Raw genomic sequence first — 17,491 nt, 5'->3', positions numbered from 1 at the left:
GTAATGAATGCTAGACTTTGAGGGCAATTTACTCATTTTTTAAAAAGTGGCGTTTACAACCTTCTGGTTCTGAGGCCCTCATTTGTGTAAATTGCCGACTTTATGTTTTTACAATCATCCCCAAGGAGCTGGTACTAGGCCTAAAGGTAATTTTTTGCAAGACTCCAGCCAGCCATTTGGGTAATGTTCATTTCCAGTCCAAACATCCCTACTCGACTTATTATATATTCTAAATCTTCATAAAGAAATGAAAAAATATTCTTCATACATAATTCTTACAAACTAATATTTATCATAAAAAATAAAATACATGTAAATGGTTGTGGATTTTTTCAAAATAAAATACATGTAAATGGTTGTGGATTTTTTAAAAGTTTGTTTTGGGAGATGCACTTCGGGACATTTGATCCCCTAGGGGCTAGTACTAAACACGGCGAAATAAATTTGACATCCCCGGGGCTAGTACTAAATGGCGAAACAGTGCAGATGAATCAGTTTAGTAATAGCCGTCATGTGGAATTGGCATTCGGACCAGAAACAAACTTTTACCAGCCATTTGTGCATGATCAACCATTTTGGGTTTTTCCACACAAAAATGGCTACGAAATTATAGGGCATGAAAAGAACCAAAAAAATACCAACAATGTAACATAGGGCCGTTTACTGGTTACAATTTTGTTGTGTTATCTATTGAGGGGGGAGGCTGGTCTTGTCTTACCTTAGGCTATAAGTCATACTTTAACTTTTTTCCTCCATTATTAAACATTTACACAGGTTATGTTGTGATCAGGAATCTTTTGTTTTGATGTGTTTTACTCAAGAAAAATATAGATTATAGTAATGTGGGAGGTGGCTGGAGTCTTCAGAAAAATAACTGGGCTACACACAGTGACCTGCGGAACTTTCCTGTAATTTACCAACATGCTAGCCTACAGTAATATTCCATATTTAATTTCGTGGCCATAACTGTACCTTTAAGTACTTTTCTTCCATTTTCTCAAACAGAAAATCTACAAGTATACAATATACCAAAAAGTTTTAGGTTTCCTGCAAGACTTATCTAGGTTAGGACTACCAGACACTAAATACTAACCAGTGTGATTCTCTAAGGCTAGGCCTGCCTTAGTGGCCACAATCGATGAATATCCAAGTTGTTAATACATACTTCCGGCTTAGATCTACCTACAATTTCCCTTTGAGAAATTCGCGTAATTACATTTCCAATATTACGAATAATTTTTTTATATCTTCCTCACCTGGTACTAGTTTCGGAGCAGGCGTAGGCCTACATCACGGAAATGACACCTTCTTCTCCTTAAAACACTATTTTTGACAGTCCAGGCATTTAACAGTCGCACCAAAGGTTTATTCTGACGTAAAAGTCGCCGATTTTTAACAATAGAAAGATAACACAAAACAAATTATATCATGAACTGAGAATTTTTAACCAAAGCTGTATGACAAAAAGGGTTTCGAGACTTCTCGGAAAACCTGAATCCACTGTTTGGTCGATTTGACATGTGACGTCACCATACGCATGCGGTTGCTTTCAACATAAAAATAGGTTTTTCTTATGATGTGATTTGAATGATTTTGAGTTTATTTCCATCGCAAATGAATACTTATCCTTCCCTGGCAAATTATGTACAAAATGGTCATCTCCCATAGCTAATACGGCAAAACTGTAATCAGTAAACACAGTTTTGCCGTGTGCAGTATTCTGACAAGTCGTCATTTTATTAATTTTACAGTATATCATTTGCGGGGAAGGATAAGTATTCATTTGCGATGAAAATAAAACCTCAAAATCATTCAAATCACATCATAATACAACAGAAAAAACCTATATTTTATGTTGCTATATAAAATAATACCCGCAATTGTCCTCCGGCTATAGCAAAGGCAACGCTGGTTGAGACTAAAGGGCCGTACGCACGATCAGTATTACTGTAATTAAAAATACTGTCATTATTTTGGTACTGTCAGTATACACTAAACATACGTTCAGTTTTTATTACTGAGTGAAGTGTCAGTACATTCAATGACCGACATCGAGAGGCTTTCTTCAGTTAGAAGCAAGAGCTGGTTCATTCCCCAAAAACACCCTAATTGTTTTGCTATTTTGTATACGTTATGGGTTTGTTTGCAACCCTGCCGTATTGCAAGCAAATTGCAATATGTTGTGATTTCGAATGCATATTTGTCATTACAGTCCCAGTAGATTGCATTTTATCCAGTTCGAAGCAGCAAAAGTTGGACTGGACCTCCTAAAATCAAATAGACTACATTTTATCCAATTTCAAGTAAAATTTGTTGGCTCCTATAAAAAAAAACATAAGACTTTAAACCTGTTATTTTCACGAATTTAGCCTTGATTGCAACGTTGCAGTCTTGCAAACCCATTTTAATAAAAGCCAATTATGCATGCATGAAAGCCTTTTAAGGCCCTGTAGACTGCATTTTATCCAGTTTCTAAGTCAAGCTGGTTTGCCACCCCCACACACAAAATCCTAGAGCTATTTCCTGCTATGCAGACGGATATCCCCTTGTTTTCAACATTTTCGTATTGCAAACAAATGGCAAAACATTGTAGCTTTGCGCAAATTCATTATTAGAAGTCCAATAAACATCATCTTATCGTGTTATAGAAGGAGAGACTTTCGCTCCCAGTACAGTTCCTTGCTGCTTTGACGAATCTTGCGTTGCTTGCAACATTACCGTATTGTCCCTATTTTAGCATACTGCACACTTCACCTCCATCTGGAACATTGCAATGAGTGTGGATATTTATTGTCCTTTATAATAGCCTTCTGCGAAAGTAATTCTGGGATTAAATGATTGCATGACCTGTTCATGACTCTCTTTTGTAATTTAATGATTCTTGGGTTTGTTTCATGATTATAAAAGAAAGCTATTAAATTCTTCAAAGGTTAAATTACACTTCAGTTTGAGTTCAGTTTCAGCCTCCTAACTAAACCACCGATAATCACTAATTTTCCACTAATTATCAATAAATGAAATCGTACTTAAGTCTTCAATTCTACGTATACTCTAAGGCGGCCACGTGGTCATCGTGCAGTCCTTTCTCGAAAGAACAATTTAAAGGATTTTTTACTAGAAGCAAGTCGTTAACGCCATCTATTGGCCACCAAAGAAAATCAGCGCAAGTGGACAACTGCATTTTAATTGATGGGTGAGAAAACAATTTATATTATTGTTATTACGATCTTTATCTTAACACTTAAAACGAAAATTCTATTGATATATCAAAATTCAACTTTGATTTGAAATAAACAATTCTTAAAAGAGGAAAATTACGCAAAATTCGACGTAAATAAAGATGCTAAATATCAATTTGTCTACCATCCTTACCCATTGCAAAATTCACGTCGCCCGTCATAGACGATTTGAAGATCCAGGCTTACCAATAAAATGAAATTCAACATCGTATTTTGGGCAAGAATATTCAGTTCTGAGCATAGAATAATATCATTTGTGTATATTTATTAGTAAATCAGGTTTCGGAACTAACTGGATTTTACTCGAAATAAAAAAAACTACATATAATCCATCAACTTTACAAGCCGTGTGGATTGGCAGTTGCGACGGCCCTGCAATTCCTCTTTATGGAGGTGAAAGTCTCAGGACAAATATCTACGGGGAACAATTGCATGGTTTTTTCATATATATATATTTCAGTGGGAAATGATACGAAAATAAACATGAACATGATGTGTCTTTGTTTACGTACATTACATCCTTCAAAAATAACAAACCATATTGTTGATAAGTAAAATATTTCAGTTGCATTCATCGAAAAGGGTGAACATAAATTCAGATACTTTCGCAACTCATGTGCTGAAAATGTGTAGGAGTATGCAGTATGTCAGTCATTTTCGATGAAATTTTTGCCTGTATGCTTAATGCATTTGTTCTAAAGACGATCATCATTATTGACTGGATATGCATTTCATAGTATACTCATTTAAAAAATATTAAACATTCTATTAATGCCAATTACAATCATGGTTTGATTACAGTATTAGGAACATACAGTGGAAAAGACTATGCTGATATTGTCTTAGTTTCATGACATGTACACACACACATATTATATATATATATATATATATATATATATATATATATATATATATATATATATATATATATATATATTACTAAAGGACCTCATTCAAACTGGATGGATACCATCCAGTTTGAATGAGGTCCTTTTAGTAATTCTACTAATGCACAGAACAATTGTGTATGTGATAAAGTTAATATATATATATATATATATATATATATATATATATATATATATATATATATATATATATATATATATATATATAATGTCTATTATGAGCCGCTTTCCTAAACTAAAACTCACGACATGCAAAGGTACAAGTGTTAAAAAAAATGTTCGTTCTTACAGACATTTAATGGAAACATGACGAAACAGAATGAGCAAAAAGGTCACAACAGGACTAAAACCTTAAATCATTCTTGTTACGTGTAAATTATATCTAATAATTTCCCTTATTTTAAAAAAATCGGGTACCTTAAAATACGCTAACTTTAGAAATAAATAATAGTCAATTCGTCCTGATGTCATTAATTTTCCTACGTAGATTTTGAACCAGTTGATTTTATTTTTTCATCGTACTTTTATTTTTGTATTTTTGTCTATCTGTCTCTCTATCTATCAAAACTGTGAACAACGGCTTTATAATTCCTTAAAATAGTCGCCTGTCGCTTATTCTCCTCATACCAAGCCCTAGTAAGGGATCACCAGTCTTATTACGAGCGGGAAGGTCTTCTGCAGACGACGCTGGTTCTAGACCTACTTCTGAATGGTTAGAAGACAGCCACGTCTCATTGGCTTGTCTCTCCCACCCAGTCCCGACATAAATAGGCACGGGAGAGCCGAGAAAACCTTCGACTTTGGGGCCATATTCGGGCACAGTAATATCTGCTACGACGCGGCAACCAGACTCGACCATGACGAAATCTTGGGACAGGACTTCGGTGTCGTAGGTGGATGAAACGTAGACGCTGACGGGAAGGTATTCTTGAAGGCAGTGACCGTACACTACTTGGGATTTGTAGACCCTGGAAGGAGAATAGGACATGATACGTTATAATTACTAGGTCAGAATTTAACGAGACCCTTTTACAATTCAGCTAGATGACTAAGCTAGGATAACAGAGAATGCTATTGGAAAGTATGATGATGGCAGGCTAGTAGTGATGCTCAGATACCTTTAAGGTTTTCTATACTGTTTGCATCCCACAGCAACAGGAGGCACCAAGTCAAATATAGCGTGCTCGCATGTCCTAATATATATATCACTAAATCCGTATCATAATATATATAAACGGAACTTTGAACAAGGTCTTTATAGTTTATTCTACATTTTCTTGAAAAATAAGTCCCGGTTTTACTCACCTGACGTGGTTTAGTGACTTTATTTCAAGCCATTGACTTAGGACTGATACAGTTGAGTCAATATATATATACTACAAGAATATATATATATATATACACAACCGTTATATATCCATATCCCCACTCAGGCCGGTGTGTGTGTGTGTGTGTGTGTGTGTTTGTAAAAATGTGTGACTGTGTGACATTGTGATAAACAGTGTGTTTGTCTGATCCACACTCACATATATACATGTGTCTGTAAATGTGATTTGTAAATTCTTTTGAATTTTGATGATTACAATTTCCTAACAAACAGCAAGAGACAGTTTACATAAGCAAAGTTATTTGCCATAGGCAAAATCCTCTTACATAGAAATTCTGTTGCTTCATTAATGAGTACGTTTGCAGGCAACGAACCTACATCATGACTATCTATAAATATATCAAGATTTCATTCAAGAATTTCACGAATGAATTTGACAGAGTTTTGGAGAATGAGTCGGCTGTTCGTAAGGTTGCTACATATTGGAATTAAGATTTTCTTATGGATTAATTTGACAAATCATAAGCATCTAAAATAGGTCTAAAAGCATAAGGGGCCGTTATGAACACTTTTTGTTTAATTTTTACGTTCCTCTTGTCACACTAAAAAATATCCAGACTCTCCCCTAGAAAATTTGTAACATCAGCTAGTAAAACCCCTGAATTAGTGTTTTTTTTGCAATCTAAAGTTTAGCCTGATACCTGGAAATTCTAACTTTAAGTTTTTCTTAACATTTTATGTTATGATATAAAGAATCACAGTAAAATTTGAAATGAAAATGCTCTTATGCCGTTCTATAATGGACAAGTAATTTAAGAACTGACAATGACACTTTTTATAACAAAATATTTTATTCTTTATGTGATTTGAGAACACAAAAGACTATGCAGAAGGAGATAAGATTATTTTAATTTACCATGAAATATTTTTCTGAGTTCCATATAAAGTAGTTTAGATAACTGAAAAGGGATGAGTTTGTGATATGGGTTCTATGTCATGTAACACATTGTAGAAAATGTTAAGTACAAACAAGGGTTGAGTTTGTGATTTATTTTAAACATATAATTAGCAAAAAAATTAAATAGCTATTCTCAATAGTATTACTAAAATATAATAAAAGTCTATTGCAGAATCTTTTATTTTTCTTTTTCCTGGCTAGATTTACATCTTTTCAAAAGAAACAAAGGAAAAAATCTGAAAATGTTATGTGGAATCCTTACATTATACCGAGAAATGAATTTCCCTCCCAGAAACAAACTGTCACGCTCATAACACCAAAATTCTCCCCACTAAGGAGTTACCATTTTGAGCGGTCCCTAAGTCTTATGGACCTTACGAGTACAAAACACTATAAAATGAACTAGAGCGACTCGTATCCAACTATGGATTTGGTTTGTTTTATCAACAAATTTAAAGAATTGAAGTTAACAAAACATTTTGCATTTTTAAGGTAGACACAACTGTCACACAAGGATTAAGAGTGCCACTCCTTTAGACTGGCGATTCAAGAATGACAATAAACAACAAAACCCTTGGGATTTGAAAATAAAGTCAGTGAATATTAGTGTCATACTGGAGGATGGAATTAGAAATTATACCATAAAGAAAATTGGGAACCCTAGGTTTAGATAATTATAAAAGATGAGACCCATGAGACTGGGAGGTGGGTGAAATGAGCGGGGACTCCTGAAACCAGACAGAGTTGGGAAAGACCATAAGATGAGATTTCAGAGGGTGGCGTCACTAGGGAAATGAGCGATGATGATTTTTGGAAGACCTGCAAAGGAAAGACATTGCAGAAAAATTTTTGTAACCCTGAAAAGATGTCATCGTTGGTGGCGATGATGATAACTTTATCAGGCCTACGTAAAAATGGTATTTTTTCTACAAATCTGAGGACCATAATCTTCCTGTTTGAAGAACAGAAACCAGCTAATAACTTTCAAAGATGAAAATACTTTGTGTGAATGAATTTGAATGATTTCAAATGACAACAAATTTCTTTTGAAGTTACAATATGCCTGACTGATAGGCCTTCCAGAAATGATGTAAACGTCGAATAGATGCGATATATTAACTAAAATTACTGTAGAAATCCACCCATGCCTTGCCCCATTTTTATTTTAATTTCTGCATCATTTCTATCTTCCAATTTTATTTACATGCTTTCCACTTACTTGCATTTTCTGAAGAAAATGGGCTGAACTCTTTCTGGATAATCTTGTAAGATGGTTACGGATGCATTCGTAATGGCGGACCTACCAACCACTGGGAAAGCAACGTCTTCTATAGTCTCACACAGATCTATACCATGGTGAACGCAGCTAAAATGGCAGAGAATCGCAAAAAAAAGGGGGTTAAAAACTTATATAAAATGCGCACAATATAAAATATCTGAAACAATTACAGTAGAATACAAGGTCCTCTGACGTTTGCGAATACTCACCTTTTATGTTTGCAATCGATGTAATTTGCTTTGTCGGCCGGCTCAACCGTTGCGAAACGAGACGTCTTTGTGAAAAAGAGATTGACGTAAATTTAATATACACTCATGACAATAACCTAACAATGATGAAAAAATACCATTCAATTTCATCGTTCATAGGTGAAGGATAGAAAACAAGTTCCAAGGAGTGACTACTTACCAACACCTGATCATGAGGCAATGATGAATCCTTACCAGTCAACAGACTATAGAGGTAGTGCATGTTATTCTTCATGGAGTCGACCACTCGCTGCCCCACATCCGTGAAACTGCGCTCGCTTCTAGGAATAGAAATCTTACCTTAATCTCAAATAGACTTAACAGTCGTTTGGGTGGTCACGTGTCTCCTTGGTGTGTGTTGTCGTCGTGCTAAAAGGTCCATTTTCTGGATAAGTCAGAGGTCGAGTCCTTAGAGAAAGGTCTAACTGAAAATAAACTGAATTCTGGATGGATTTAGTGGTGGTGCGAGTTTGGCAATTAGTCGACAAGGTTTGAAGTCATCCCTTCGAAATGCTTATATATGATTTTAGGAAACAGAACTCTTTGTCTCTCTCATAGTTTCTCAGTGAGCGTATTATCATATTACAGACGTTGGTCTACAACTTCTATTAATAAGTAAAAATAAAATAAGATGAATCAGTGACTCAATGGCAAATTTCTAACACAATCTTTTAAGCTCTTAAATCTAGAGAGAGAAACTGTAGGTATCTTTCTACAGTACTTCCGCTCTATGTATTATATTATTTCCTTCCTCGTTAAATACCTTAGACGAGAGAGAGAGAGAGAATGAGAGAAATTACCGTTGGCGCTTCAGGAGATGGCAAATTTTCGGCAGTTTGATGCAAATGGCGCTAAAAGTTGCGAAATTGTCCGAGTCATGTGGCTGATGGTTGTTCCAGAAAGTGTGCACTTGTGTCCCGTCGGGTTTCAAGCAAGGCCCGGTCGTGTCAAAGTAATCCACGAACAAATTGTAGGTCAGTTGTAATTCTGGCGCCATGCAGTAGGGAAGTTTAGTGCGTTTCGTCCCCATGTTGATTCCAACCTATGTCACAAGAAAATAAGTAAATTCAGGTCTTGGAATGGATTGTTTTCCAGCTCTGAAAGGAAACTTTCATTTTTGTGACACTGTGAGTTCAGTTTCGTGCATTTGCGCAAAATACATATTTGTTTATGCCTTTTATTGTGTACCTACTTACGTGAACACATTTACACATATAAAATAGACTTGCGAGAAGACAAAATATGAATACCACATACACAATAAAATGAGAAAATGCCATTTTATAAATTTCCTTGTCAGAATCAGTTTAGCTAGTCTCATATTACTTCGGAGTTTAATTTCAGTCATACGGTGCTCATAACATTAACAAGAGCTGAACAAACTTGAAAATGATGGAATTTTGATAGGAAATTACACATGAAATTACGCAACACGGTCATCGCACTCTGAAATTCCCATCACAACTACTGGACACGATGATTCGTGAGATCAGACTCACCTCCCTGTCGATTCGTGATTGTGAGAAGCTTTCACATTGCAGACAAGCAAAAATAATGCTTCTTTCTCCCCATATAATAAATAAAAGCAACTATTGTTGCTAAATAAAAGCTGCTACTGATACTAGTACTACTGCTGTCACTATTCTCCGGCTTCTGTTTACCAATGGCTTCATTTCTGCTATTAAATCTTCTTCCTTTCCTTTTTTCCTACAAAGGTATATTCTAATCAACTGTACTCATACCTATATATATCAATGGCTCAGTCCATCGAGTCCACCGTTGACCATGCACCATTCCTGAGAGCATGGGTTCGAATCCCAGTCTGGTTAAGCACCCTTATCTTATGTAGTTCTCTTTGGCTGCCAATTATTTAGGTAAAAAAAATTTTGTATTTGTTGCTTAAAATTTTAAGGTATGAAAATTAGTGACAAACTGTGTATAAATACTTATATATATGTGTGTGTGGGGGATGCTTATATGTCACTTAATAGTGTGTGACAATCTATTCAGCTACGGCCACAGGAAAAATGAAAGAAAATACTAAGAACTTTCGTGTTATTTTCAACACATTTTCAAGGTACAATATTCCCTTGGCCTCAGCTGAATATATGTGTATGTGTGTGTGTGTGTGTAAATACCTACTCTTAGATGAACAAATGCATATCATATATAAAGCCCCTTTGTAAATTCTATTCACTTAGTGTATAAACCTGTTAAGGGCAATGATAAATCCCTTTCGTGGAGCAGGTTGTAATGAAACATAGGCCTACCTGAATATGCTCGAAGATTGCTTTGCTGCTCGGCAGGGTGACGGTTACCTATGGGAAGATTAGATTTATTATAATACAAATTAGGAAAAAGAGACTAATAAATTACACAACATATGAACTTAAGAGTAAAACTAAAGTTATGTGTTATATTGTTTAAATTTCTTCCAAAAATCTGTACTCCATTTTTCACCTCAATGTGACCTTTTATTTTCGGTAACAATTTCACATCACTGAGTTTTTTCCACAGGTTTTTTTTTTTTTTTTTTGTGGGGGGTTGTGGTGGGGAAGGGAGGGATCAAGAATCCAAACAACAGTCAAGAGAAGAAATTCGGCCTATTCGTTTTGACTTTATACGTTCCTTACAAATTTCATAAGCCCTTCCCTCAACATGTTATCTAGTCGAGTTTATGATGATACTTCGTTCTTGAAATTTTATAGGTCGCCATCATTAGTTCCCCTTTCATATAAAAAAACTAAGAATTCATCGAAAATCATGATAATAAATATTGTTTTTAGTATTCATAGTGAATACTATAAGCCCTATCAGTATTTCAGGGCAGAGCTGGTGGTCTAGGCCATCACATAGCAGAATCATTAATAAATGGGATAGATGCTCATTTGCCTTCTAGGAAGATCTCACCAGAAGGCTATTAGGCTCAGTTTTATAAGTACCTGGCTGAAGGTATTTTAAGAATTTTACATTCGACACTTTGCGGGATAAGTTAAAAAGGTTCCTCCAGGACATTTCTAAAGACTGATAGAGCAGCAAGCGAGTTTATCAAATGCTGGAGCTTCGTCCACCGGCCACATCCCTGGCTATCCATGGTCCTGCTTCCTCACGATTTCTTCATTCTTCAGGAAATCTGGAATCGCTCCTTTCATTGTTTTTGTCAAATGACATCATTGCCCGATTGTTCTGTGTTCTGTTGATTCTTTTGAAAAGGATTTCTCCCCGGCTAGCTCAGGAACGTTCATTGGAGTGTGAAAACTCTAATCTTACCGTTTAATTATGGTCTACCCTAAAAAAGTTAATAAAGATCCTTGTTTTCATATATTAGGGGAGGCACAGCGATTCGGCAGTCTGTCATGACAAATCAGGCTAAATTAGTCTGGAAATACTGGTACTATTATATTAAGTACCATGTATCTTCACTCTCAGTCCTTTTGTTTTCAGAGATACATGGCAGATTTGGTTCAAAAACGTCTTGCCGATGAATATGGTTTGACTGTTATCTTTTATTGTGCCACGTTTTACTGATTCATCGACATGACAAATCATGTGATGCATGATTTTTCTTATCTTCTTCAGTATAAGCCTGTTGTTGTGATATCCTTGTGAGATGGAAGAAGAAGAACCAAACACAGATTGTTTGCTAATAGTCTAACGTCTGCTTGGCAAATGTTGAAATGTCAAAAGCGAAAAAAAATTAGCATATATCAGTAGTATAGGTTCTAGAATGTATGGACTGGGTGAAACTTTTAGTACTTTATAAGTAATAAAAGGAAAACAATTTTTCAGAAAGACTGAGTGACCGCCCTTCGTATAGATAGGCTAAAACAGCTTAAGTTCCCAAGAAGAATGACAAGTACAAAACTTGGTAGATAAAGTTTAAATGGACAGACAGACAGAGAGGACGAGAAGAGGAAACAGTAAAAGATTTCGTCAAATGCAAGAACTATTTTTTCACCATGTCTGCCATTAGACCTATCTCTTCGAGCACAAACCCAAAACAGTTGTGAAAGTATGCAATATTGCTATTTCCATATAACACAAAGTTTAGCTGTAATTTAAAATCAAAATCACGAAAAGTAATAAGGTATATTTTTCTGCAGAAAAAAAGACTCAGCAATGCTATTCCTCACGCCTCACCGAAACCTGCAAAAGCGGACTATCAAATATATCAGAGATATATTTTATGGAAAATGTATGGTACGGTCCCAGTTGAGAAAGTAGGACATACAACAGATGATTGGAGGAGTATGCTTCAAAACGGAGTGTGAAGTTTGTTTTTTAAAAAGAAAGGAGACAATATGGGAGTTATTGCAATGAACTGGCTACACGTGTATGTGAAGTAACTAGTTTGAAAAAATGAGAAATGCATGGATACGATGAAGATGTAGCAGAAGAAGAATGAATGGGGAAAAGTCTGTGTAATCTGAAACTCTCAACAGAAAAGAGAATACGAAGTAGTAAAGATACCGGGAGTGCTTCCATATCCTGGAAGTAGAGAGTGCGTGCAAGATGGAAATGTGTGACACACACACACACAGGGCAGAGTAGCGATTGATTAGTCTTTGACGTAGTTTTACAAAGTGCTGTTGGAGTTTTCTTTCCAGTAGGTGAATCAGTTAAAGGATCAATGTGACACACACACACACACACACACACACATATATATATATATATATATATATATATATATATATATATATATATATATACATATACCCTTAACTAGGGTTGACACCAAGAAAAACAAAGCAATGGCCACTACCATATTCGTACTTGACCTGGTGGATCACGAATGAACCTCTTGTTCAAAAACTACGACAGTAATTTTGCTGTTTCATACACCTACAAGAAGCCTCATACACACACACACACACACACACACACATATATATATATATATATAGAGAGAGAGAGAGAGAGAGAGAGAGAGAGAGAGAGAGAGAGAGAGAGAGAGAGAGAGAGAGAAGGTGAGTTTTCAACTTACCAGCAGAGCCAGTATAACGTCAAGAGGGTTGGCGATTCTCATCGTCATTAAAGCGAGTTTCTCTGAACTGCACAAATTCCAGGCAACCAATTGCTTTTGCTGGTATACTTGTCGCTAATGATACCTTAATCTTTGCGTTTGATGTCTCTAGGGTGACAATTAAACTATGAATGCGCAAGGTTACAAAGAATTCTTAAGCTTAAAAAATCATTTTAATAATCGCACTCACGAAAAGAAATTGTTTACGGATTAAACAGCTATAAAGGCGATTTTGTTTGACTTCTTTAAGGCTTGTTTTGTGCCGTCAAAGTACAGTATTTTTCACAGCAATGAACGGAAATTTTACAGCTTTGCCGTGTGCTTGTGCACAGACAATAGAGCATCACTTGTCCCAGGAAGACCTCAGAAGCCAAAGTAACTGCCGAATTAGGCAGTCGGCGCTCTTATATACCTAAACCGGTTCACCTCCCTTGGATGCTCCCCACCACAGAACTTAATTTAACGCTCGCGGGATGATGACACTTCTTCAATTTTCTTTTTATCTTAATGGTTTCGACAGCAGCACGTGCGCGTCAGGAAAGTAATGAAGAAATGAGGGGAAGTAGAGTCACCAGGCCTGAAATAACGCGTCGTTTGATTTATTTTCGGAGTTCGTGGAGAATTCTGTTGGCGAAATCAGTCATTGTTTGTATGAAGTTGTCTGGATGCTACTTTTAGTACTAGCCCATCGGAGATCAAAGTATTATATACACCCATTTCTATGTTATGTGGTCGACAAATTAGTATGTTAATAAACGATATCTTCGTACGGCCGTCTACTTTACACTTACCCAAGTGGCCTTGCACTTACCATACGGTGTTTACAGTAGTACTAGCACCTCGGAGTAGGTGACGCGTAGATAACATGCCAAAGTGGCACCGTTGTTTGCGAAAATAGATAATTACTCGCATATGAACTGAAGCTGTACAGTATATCTTGATAAATTGTAGGAAAAATTAATGGCATGACCTCTTATGATTGTGTTATTGTGTAGCTACAACTTTATTTTTAGAAATGAGCAGCAATAAAGAATGATAAATGTCCTGGTAGGAGGCATTCGGGTCGTTTTCGGCCGTAAATCATTTAGGCCGTAAGCACGTTTACGTGCAAAATGGGCGCCGTGTTTAGTACCAGCCCCTTGAGGATGTACGTAAAACATGAAATAATAATGGTAAATACCATAAGCATAACGGTAAATACCATAAACATAACGTCTTACATTGTTTTGGATGTTGCGGCCTAGGTGACTTACGGCCGAAACGACCAGGACCGGGTAGGAGATTCTCAAGTCAGTTCTCATGATGTCTTAGTGAATCATTTCTTTTTGAAATAGGCCTTAGCAATTGCCAGTTTTATTTCTGTATTAGAATTAAGGTTTTAATTTCAAATAAGTTTAATTCACTAGGCCTTCAAAGTGACTATTTTGCATCTGAACATAATATAAAACAGTAACAATAATCTATAAATAATAATTATTGGAATAAATATTTGATTTCTTCCCTCTTCACAGTTTTTTGTTTATTGTCATTATTATTTTCCTCTGTTGAATTGAATTACATATAGAATTTAGGCCAAAGGCCAAGCACTGGGACCTATGAGGTCATTCAGCGCTGAAATGGAAATTGTCAGTAAAAGGTTTGAAAGGTGTAACAGGAGGAAAACCTTGCAGTTGCAGCATCTTTGTTAGGAGATTTCAATTTAAAAGGAAAAGTTACTTTTAATTTCATGAGGTGTGCGCTACACCACTACCAATTTGAGGGTCTGATCTTACACTAAGGTGGCCACGGTGCAACTCTTGAAGAGTCTGAACCGATTATTGCTCTACAGATAAGTGGAAACGATCTTTCTTTTCACATTTTACATCACTGATGTCTTTGAAGCCTTTCTGAAGAAAAGGTGGAAGCTGGTTATTTTTTCTCTTGCCGTATTAACCTTTCCATTCGTCAGAGATATTTTATTATTGAGAATCTTCTTTGGGAGTCCTACAATTTTCATTTTCCCAAAACCTCTCCCCGGATCTTTCTTAGACAGTAACCCCCAAGGGTTTTAACCCCGTGTGTGTCCTCCACCCTTTAGTACAACCCCGTTGGGGGTGGACGTGAAAACATAAACAAAAGACTGTAAATATCATAAAGATAATGAACCCCAAGAAATATTAGTCCTAGATAACGACCCCCAAACTTTGCTGGGGGTCACTATCTAACTATCTCTGTTCTTCATTGGACGGGTGGGTACCGTTCTCAGCTAGCACTCTGCTGACCCCGCGTTCGATTCTCCAACCGGCCAGTGAAGAATTAGAGGAATTTATTTCTGGTGATAGAAATTCATTTCTCGGTATAATGTGGTTCGGATTCCACAATAAGCTGTAGGTCCCGTTGCTAGGTAAACAATTGATTCTTAGCCACGTAAAATAAATCTAATCCTTCGGGCCAGCCCTAGGAGAGCTGTTAATCAGCTCAGTGGTCTGGTTAAACTAAGGTATACTTAACTTTTTAATCTAACTATCCAGGAAAGATTCCCTTTCTCCGTCAATGTCAGTATCAAAATAAAACGAGGATTTATTGACGCAATAATCAGAACAGCTTACAAGTACATTTTTACATCAAGATCCGGTTTTGCAGTTCTTTCTCATAGATTCTGTTGAGTCTGGTACCATAATTTTGCCAAAAAGTCGTCAATATTTTGTCTTTCTAATTTCAAAATTTTTAAGCTAACAGTAGGCTGGATGAAAGAGTTTCTAATCTGGACAATTTGTATTTATTTATTTATTTATCTATTATTATTATTATTATTATTATTATTATTATTATTATTATTATTATTATTATTATTATTATTATTATTATTATTTGCTTGCAATCGAATTCAATTTACAACACAAAATACTATTTTGACTTTTGCTCCTCAAACGATAAAGTTAAACACGACCAGACAATTCTTTTCTTTCATTAAATTTATTTTTTTATTAGAATATGTTCCAGCATTATGGCACAGAATAATTATGATAAATTTTGCAATATTTGCTCATATTCTGATTGAGTCCTTTATTTAATATGCTCTCGAATAAAAAAAAATAAATATTGTAAATTTACATCAATTGATATATTTCCTGTTTTTTGTCATTTAAACCATATGAAAGTGTTCGAATTATGGTCAGGTTTTAGTTGCAGCTGGCTTTTTTATACACATATTTTCTACGACCTCGTTTGAACTGGAAATTCTAGTTGCACTACAAACATCGTGACACCGTTGTGATTATGGAACCCGTGTTCGTTTCCCGCTGCGGGATATCGTAACTTCTTCATTTTTCTTGCGCTTGGATCTTAAGGCTTTGTAGTGACAAGCGTATCCAAAAAAGCGCGAAGAATTCCGAAAGTTAAGAGGGCATTGTGGCTATTACAATCACATATCGGCTCCTTTTCCCTACCGCTACTTTTCAGCGGAGTTAGCGCTAATGTGAGCGTTCTCTGGCTTTGCACTTGCTTTCCTTTCAATAGTAGGTTTGTTTCATAGATAACTGTACGGCTACACCAGTGCCTATTTTCTTAAGCCTGAATTCGTTTAAAATAAGTACAAGAGTTTTTTTTTCGCTGTTTAGCGAAGATTTCCATTTTCTATAAAGAAATTACGTAGGCAGTTTTGCTCATTGCTAAATTAGATTGCAATAATAATCGCTAGCGGAAAAATTTCATTTCATAAAGTTGGGTCTACATCACATTGTAGTTATTGGACAGTTTACTTAAAAGGGAGACTCCATTATTATTATTATTATTATTATTATTATTATTATTATTATTATTATTATTATTATTATTATTATTATTACATCAAAGGGACACTCGAATAATACTATTATTATTATTATTATTATTATTATTATTATTATTATTATTATTATTATTATTATTATTATTATTATTATTTGCAGGTTATCACAAAACATCAATTAATATTTACTCGGTTCGGCGGACCGGACGTTTTAGGAAGAAAATCTAAGAAATTCATATAGTGAATTGGTGATTATATATATATATATATATATATATATATATATATATATATATATATATATATATATATATATATTCACACACACACCATATTTTAGCTTCCCTCCTCCCTTAACTAATTAAGACCATTTCCAATTTTCTTTTTTCAATTTATATATATACAGTATATATATATATATATATATATATATATATATATATATATATATATATATATTGTGTATATATATATATATATATATATATATATATATATATATATATATATATATATATATATATATATATATATATATATATATATATATATATATATATATATATATATTGTGTATATATATATATAAATATATATATATGTACTCACTATATTTTAAAAGTCTCCAATTCCTCATTTTATTTTACTGTGCATGAAGGAAGTGGATATGGTGCAAAAACCTCACATTTATAACTTTCAAAATAAGTAGAGTAAATCTAATTAAAATCATCGGT

At 35.0% G+C, this 17,491-nt stretch overlaps 2 protein-coding genes and 1 long non-coding RNA gene across 3 annotated transcripts in view; 1 reads left to right on the top strand and 2 right to left on the bottom strand.

The window, feature by feature from the left end:
* LOC136844279 (uncharacterized) overlaps nucleotides 1-1,508 on the bottom strand; it is a 28,178-nt gene extending 26,670 nt beyond the window's left edge. The window contains exon 1 of the long non-coding RNA XR_010854803.1: nucleotides 1,257-1,508. This is a non-coding gene — a long non-coding RNA (uncharacterized lncRNA). The remainder of the gene's footprint in view (nucleotides 1-1,256) is intronic.
* The window catches only part of LOC136843853 (inversin-like), a 649,403-nt gene that overhangs the window by 97,151 nt on the left and 534,761 nt on the right, over nucleotides 1-17,491 (top strand). The window lies entirely within an intron of this gene.
* On the bottom strand, nucleotides 4,350-13,425 carry LOC136843852 (uncharacterized). The gene is made up of 7 exons (XM_067112688.1): nucleotides 12,950-13,425; nucleotides 10,233-10,280; nucleotides 8,763-9,004; nucleotides 8,123-8,243; nucleotides 7,924-7,988; nucleotides 7,655-7,801; nucleotides 4,350-5,118 (listed from the first exon to the last, which is right to left on the bottom strand). The coding sequence occupies exons 1-7, from the start codon at nucleotides 12,995-12,997 to the stop codon at nucleotides 4,743-4,745; spliced, it is 1,047 nt and encodes a 348-aa protein (XP_066968789.1). The 5' UTR covers nucleotides 12,998-13,425; the 3' UTR covers nucleotides 4,350-4,742.

This window comes from Macrobrachium rosenbergii, chromosome 12 (genome assembly GCF_040412425.1).
Source record: "Macrobrachium rosenbergii isolate ZJJX-2024 chromosome 12, ASM4041242v1, whole genome shotgun sequence".
In the NCBI taxonomy this organism is placed as follows: Eukaryota; Metazoa; Arthropoda; class Malacostraca; order Decapoda; family Palaemonidae; genus Macrobrachium; species Macrobrachium rosenbergii.
Note: the sequence above shows the minus strand (reverse complement) of the source record. Positions and strands in the feature narration are given on the sequence as shown.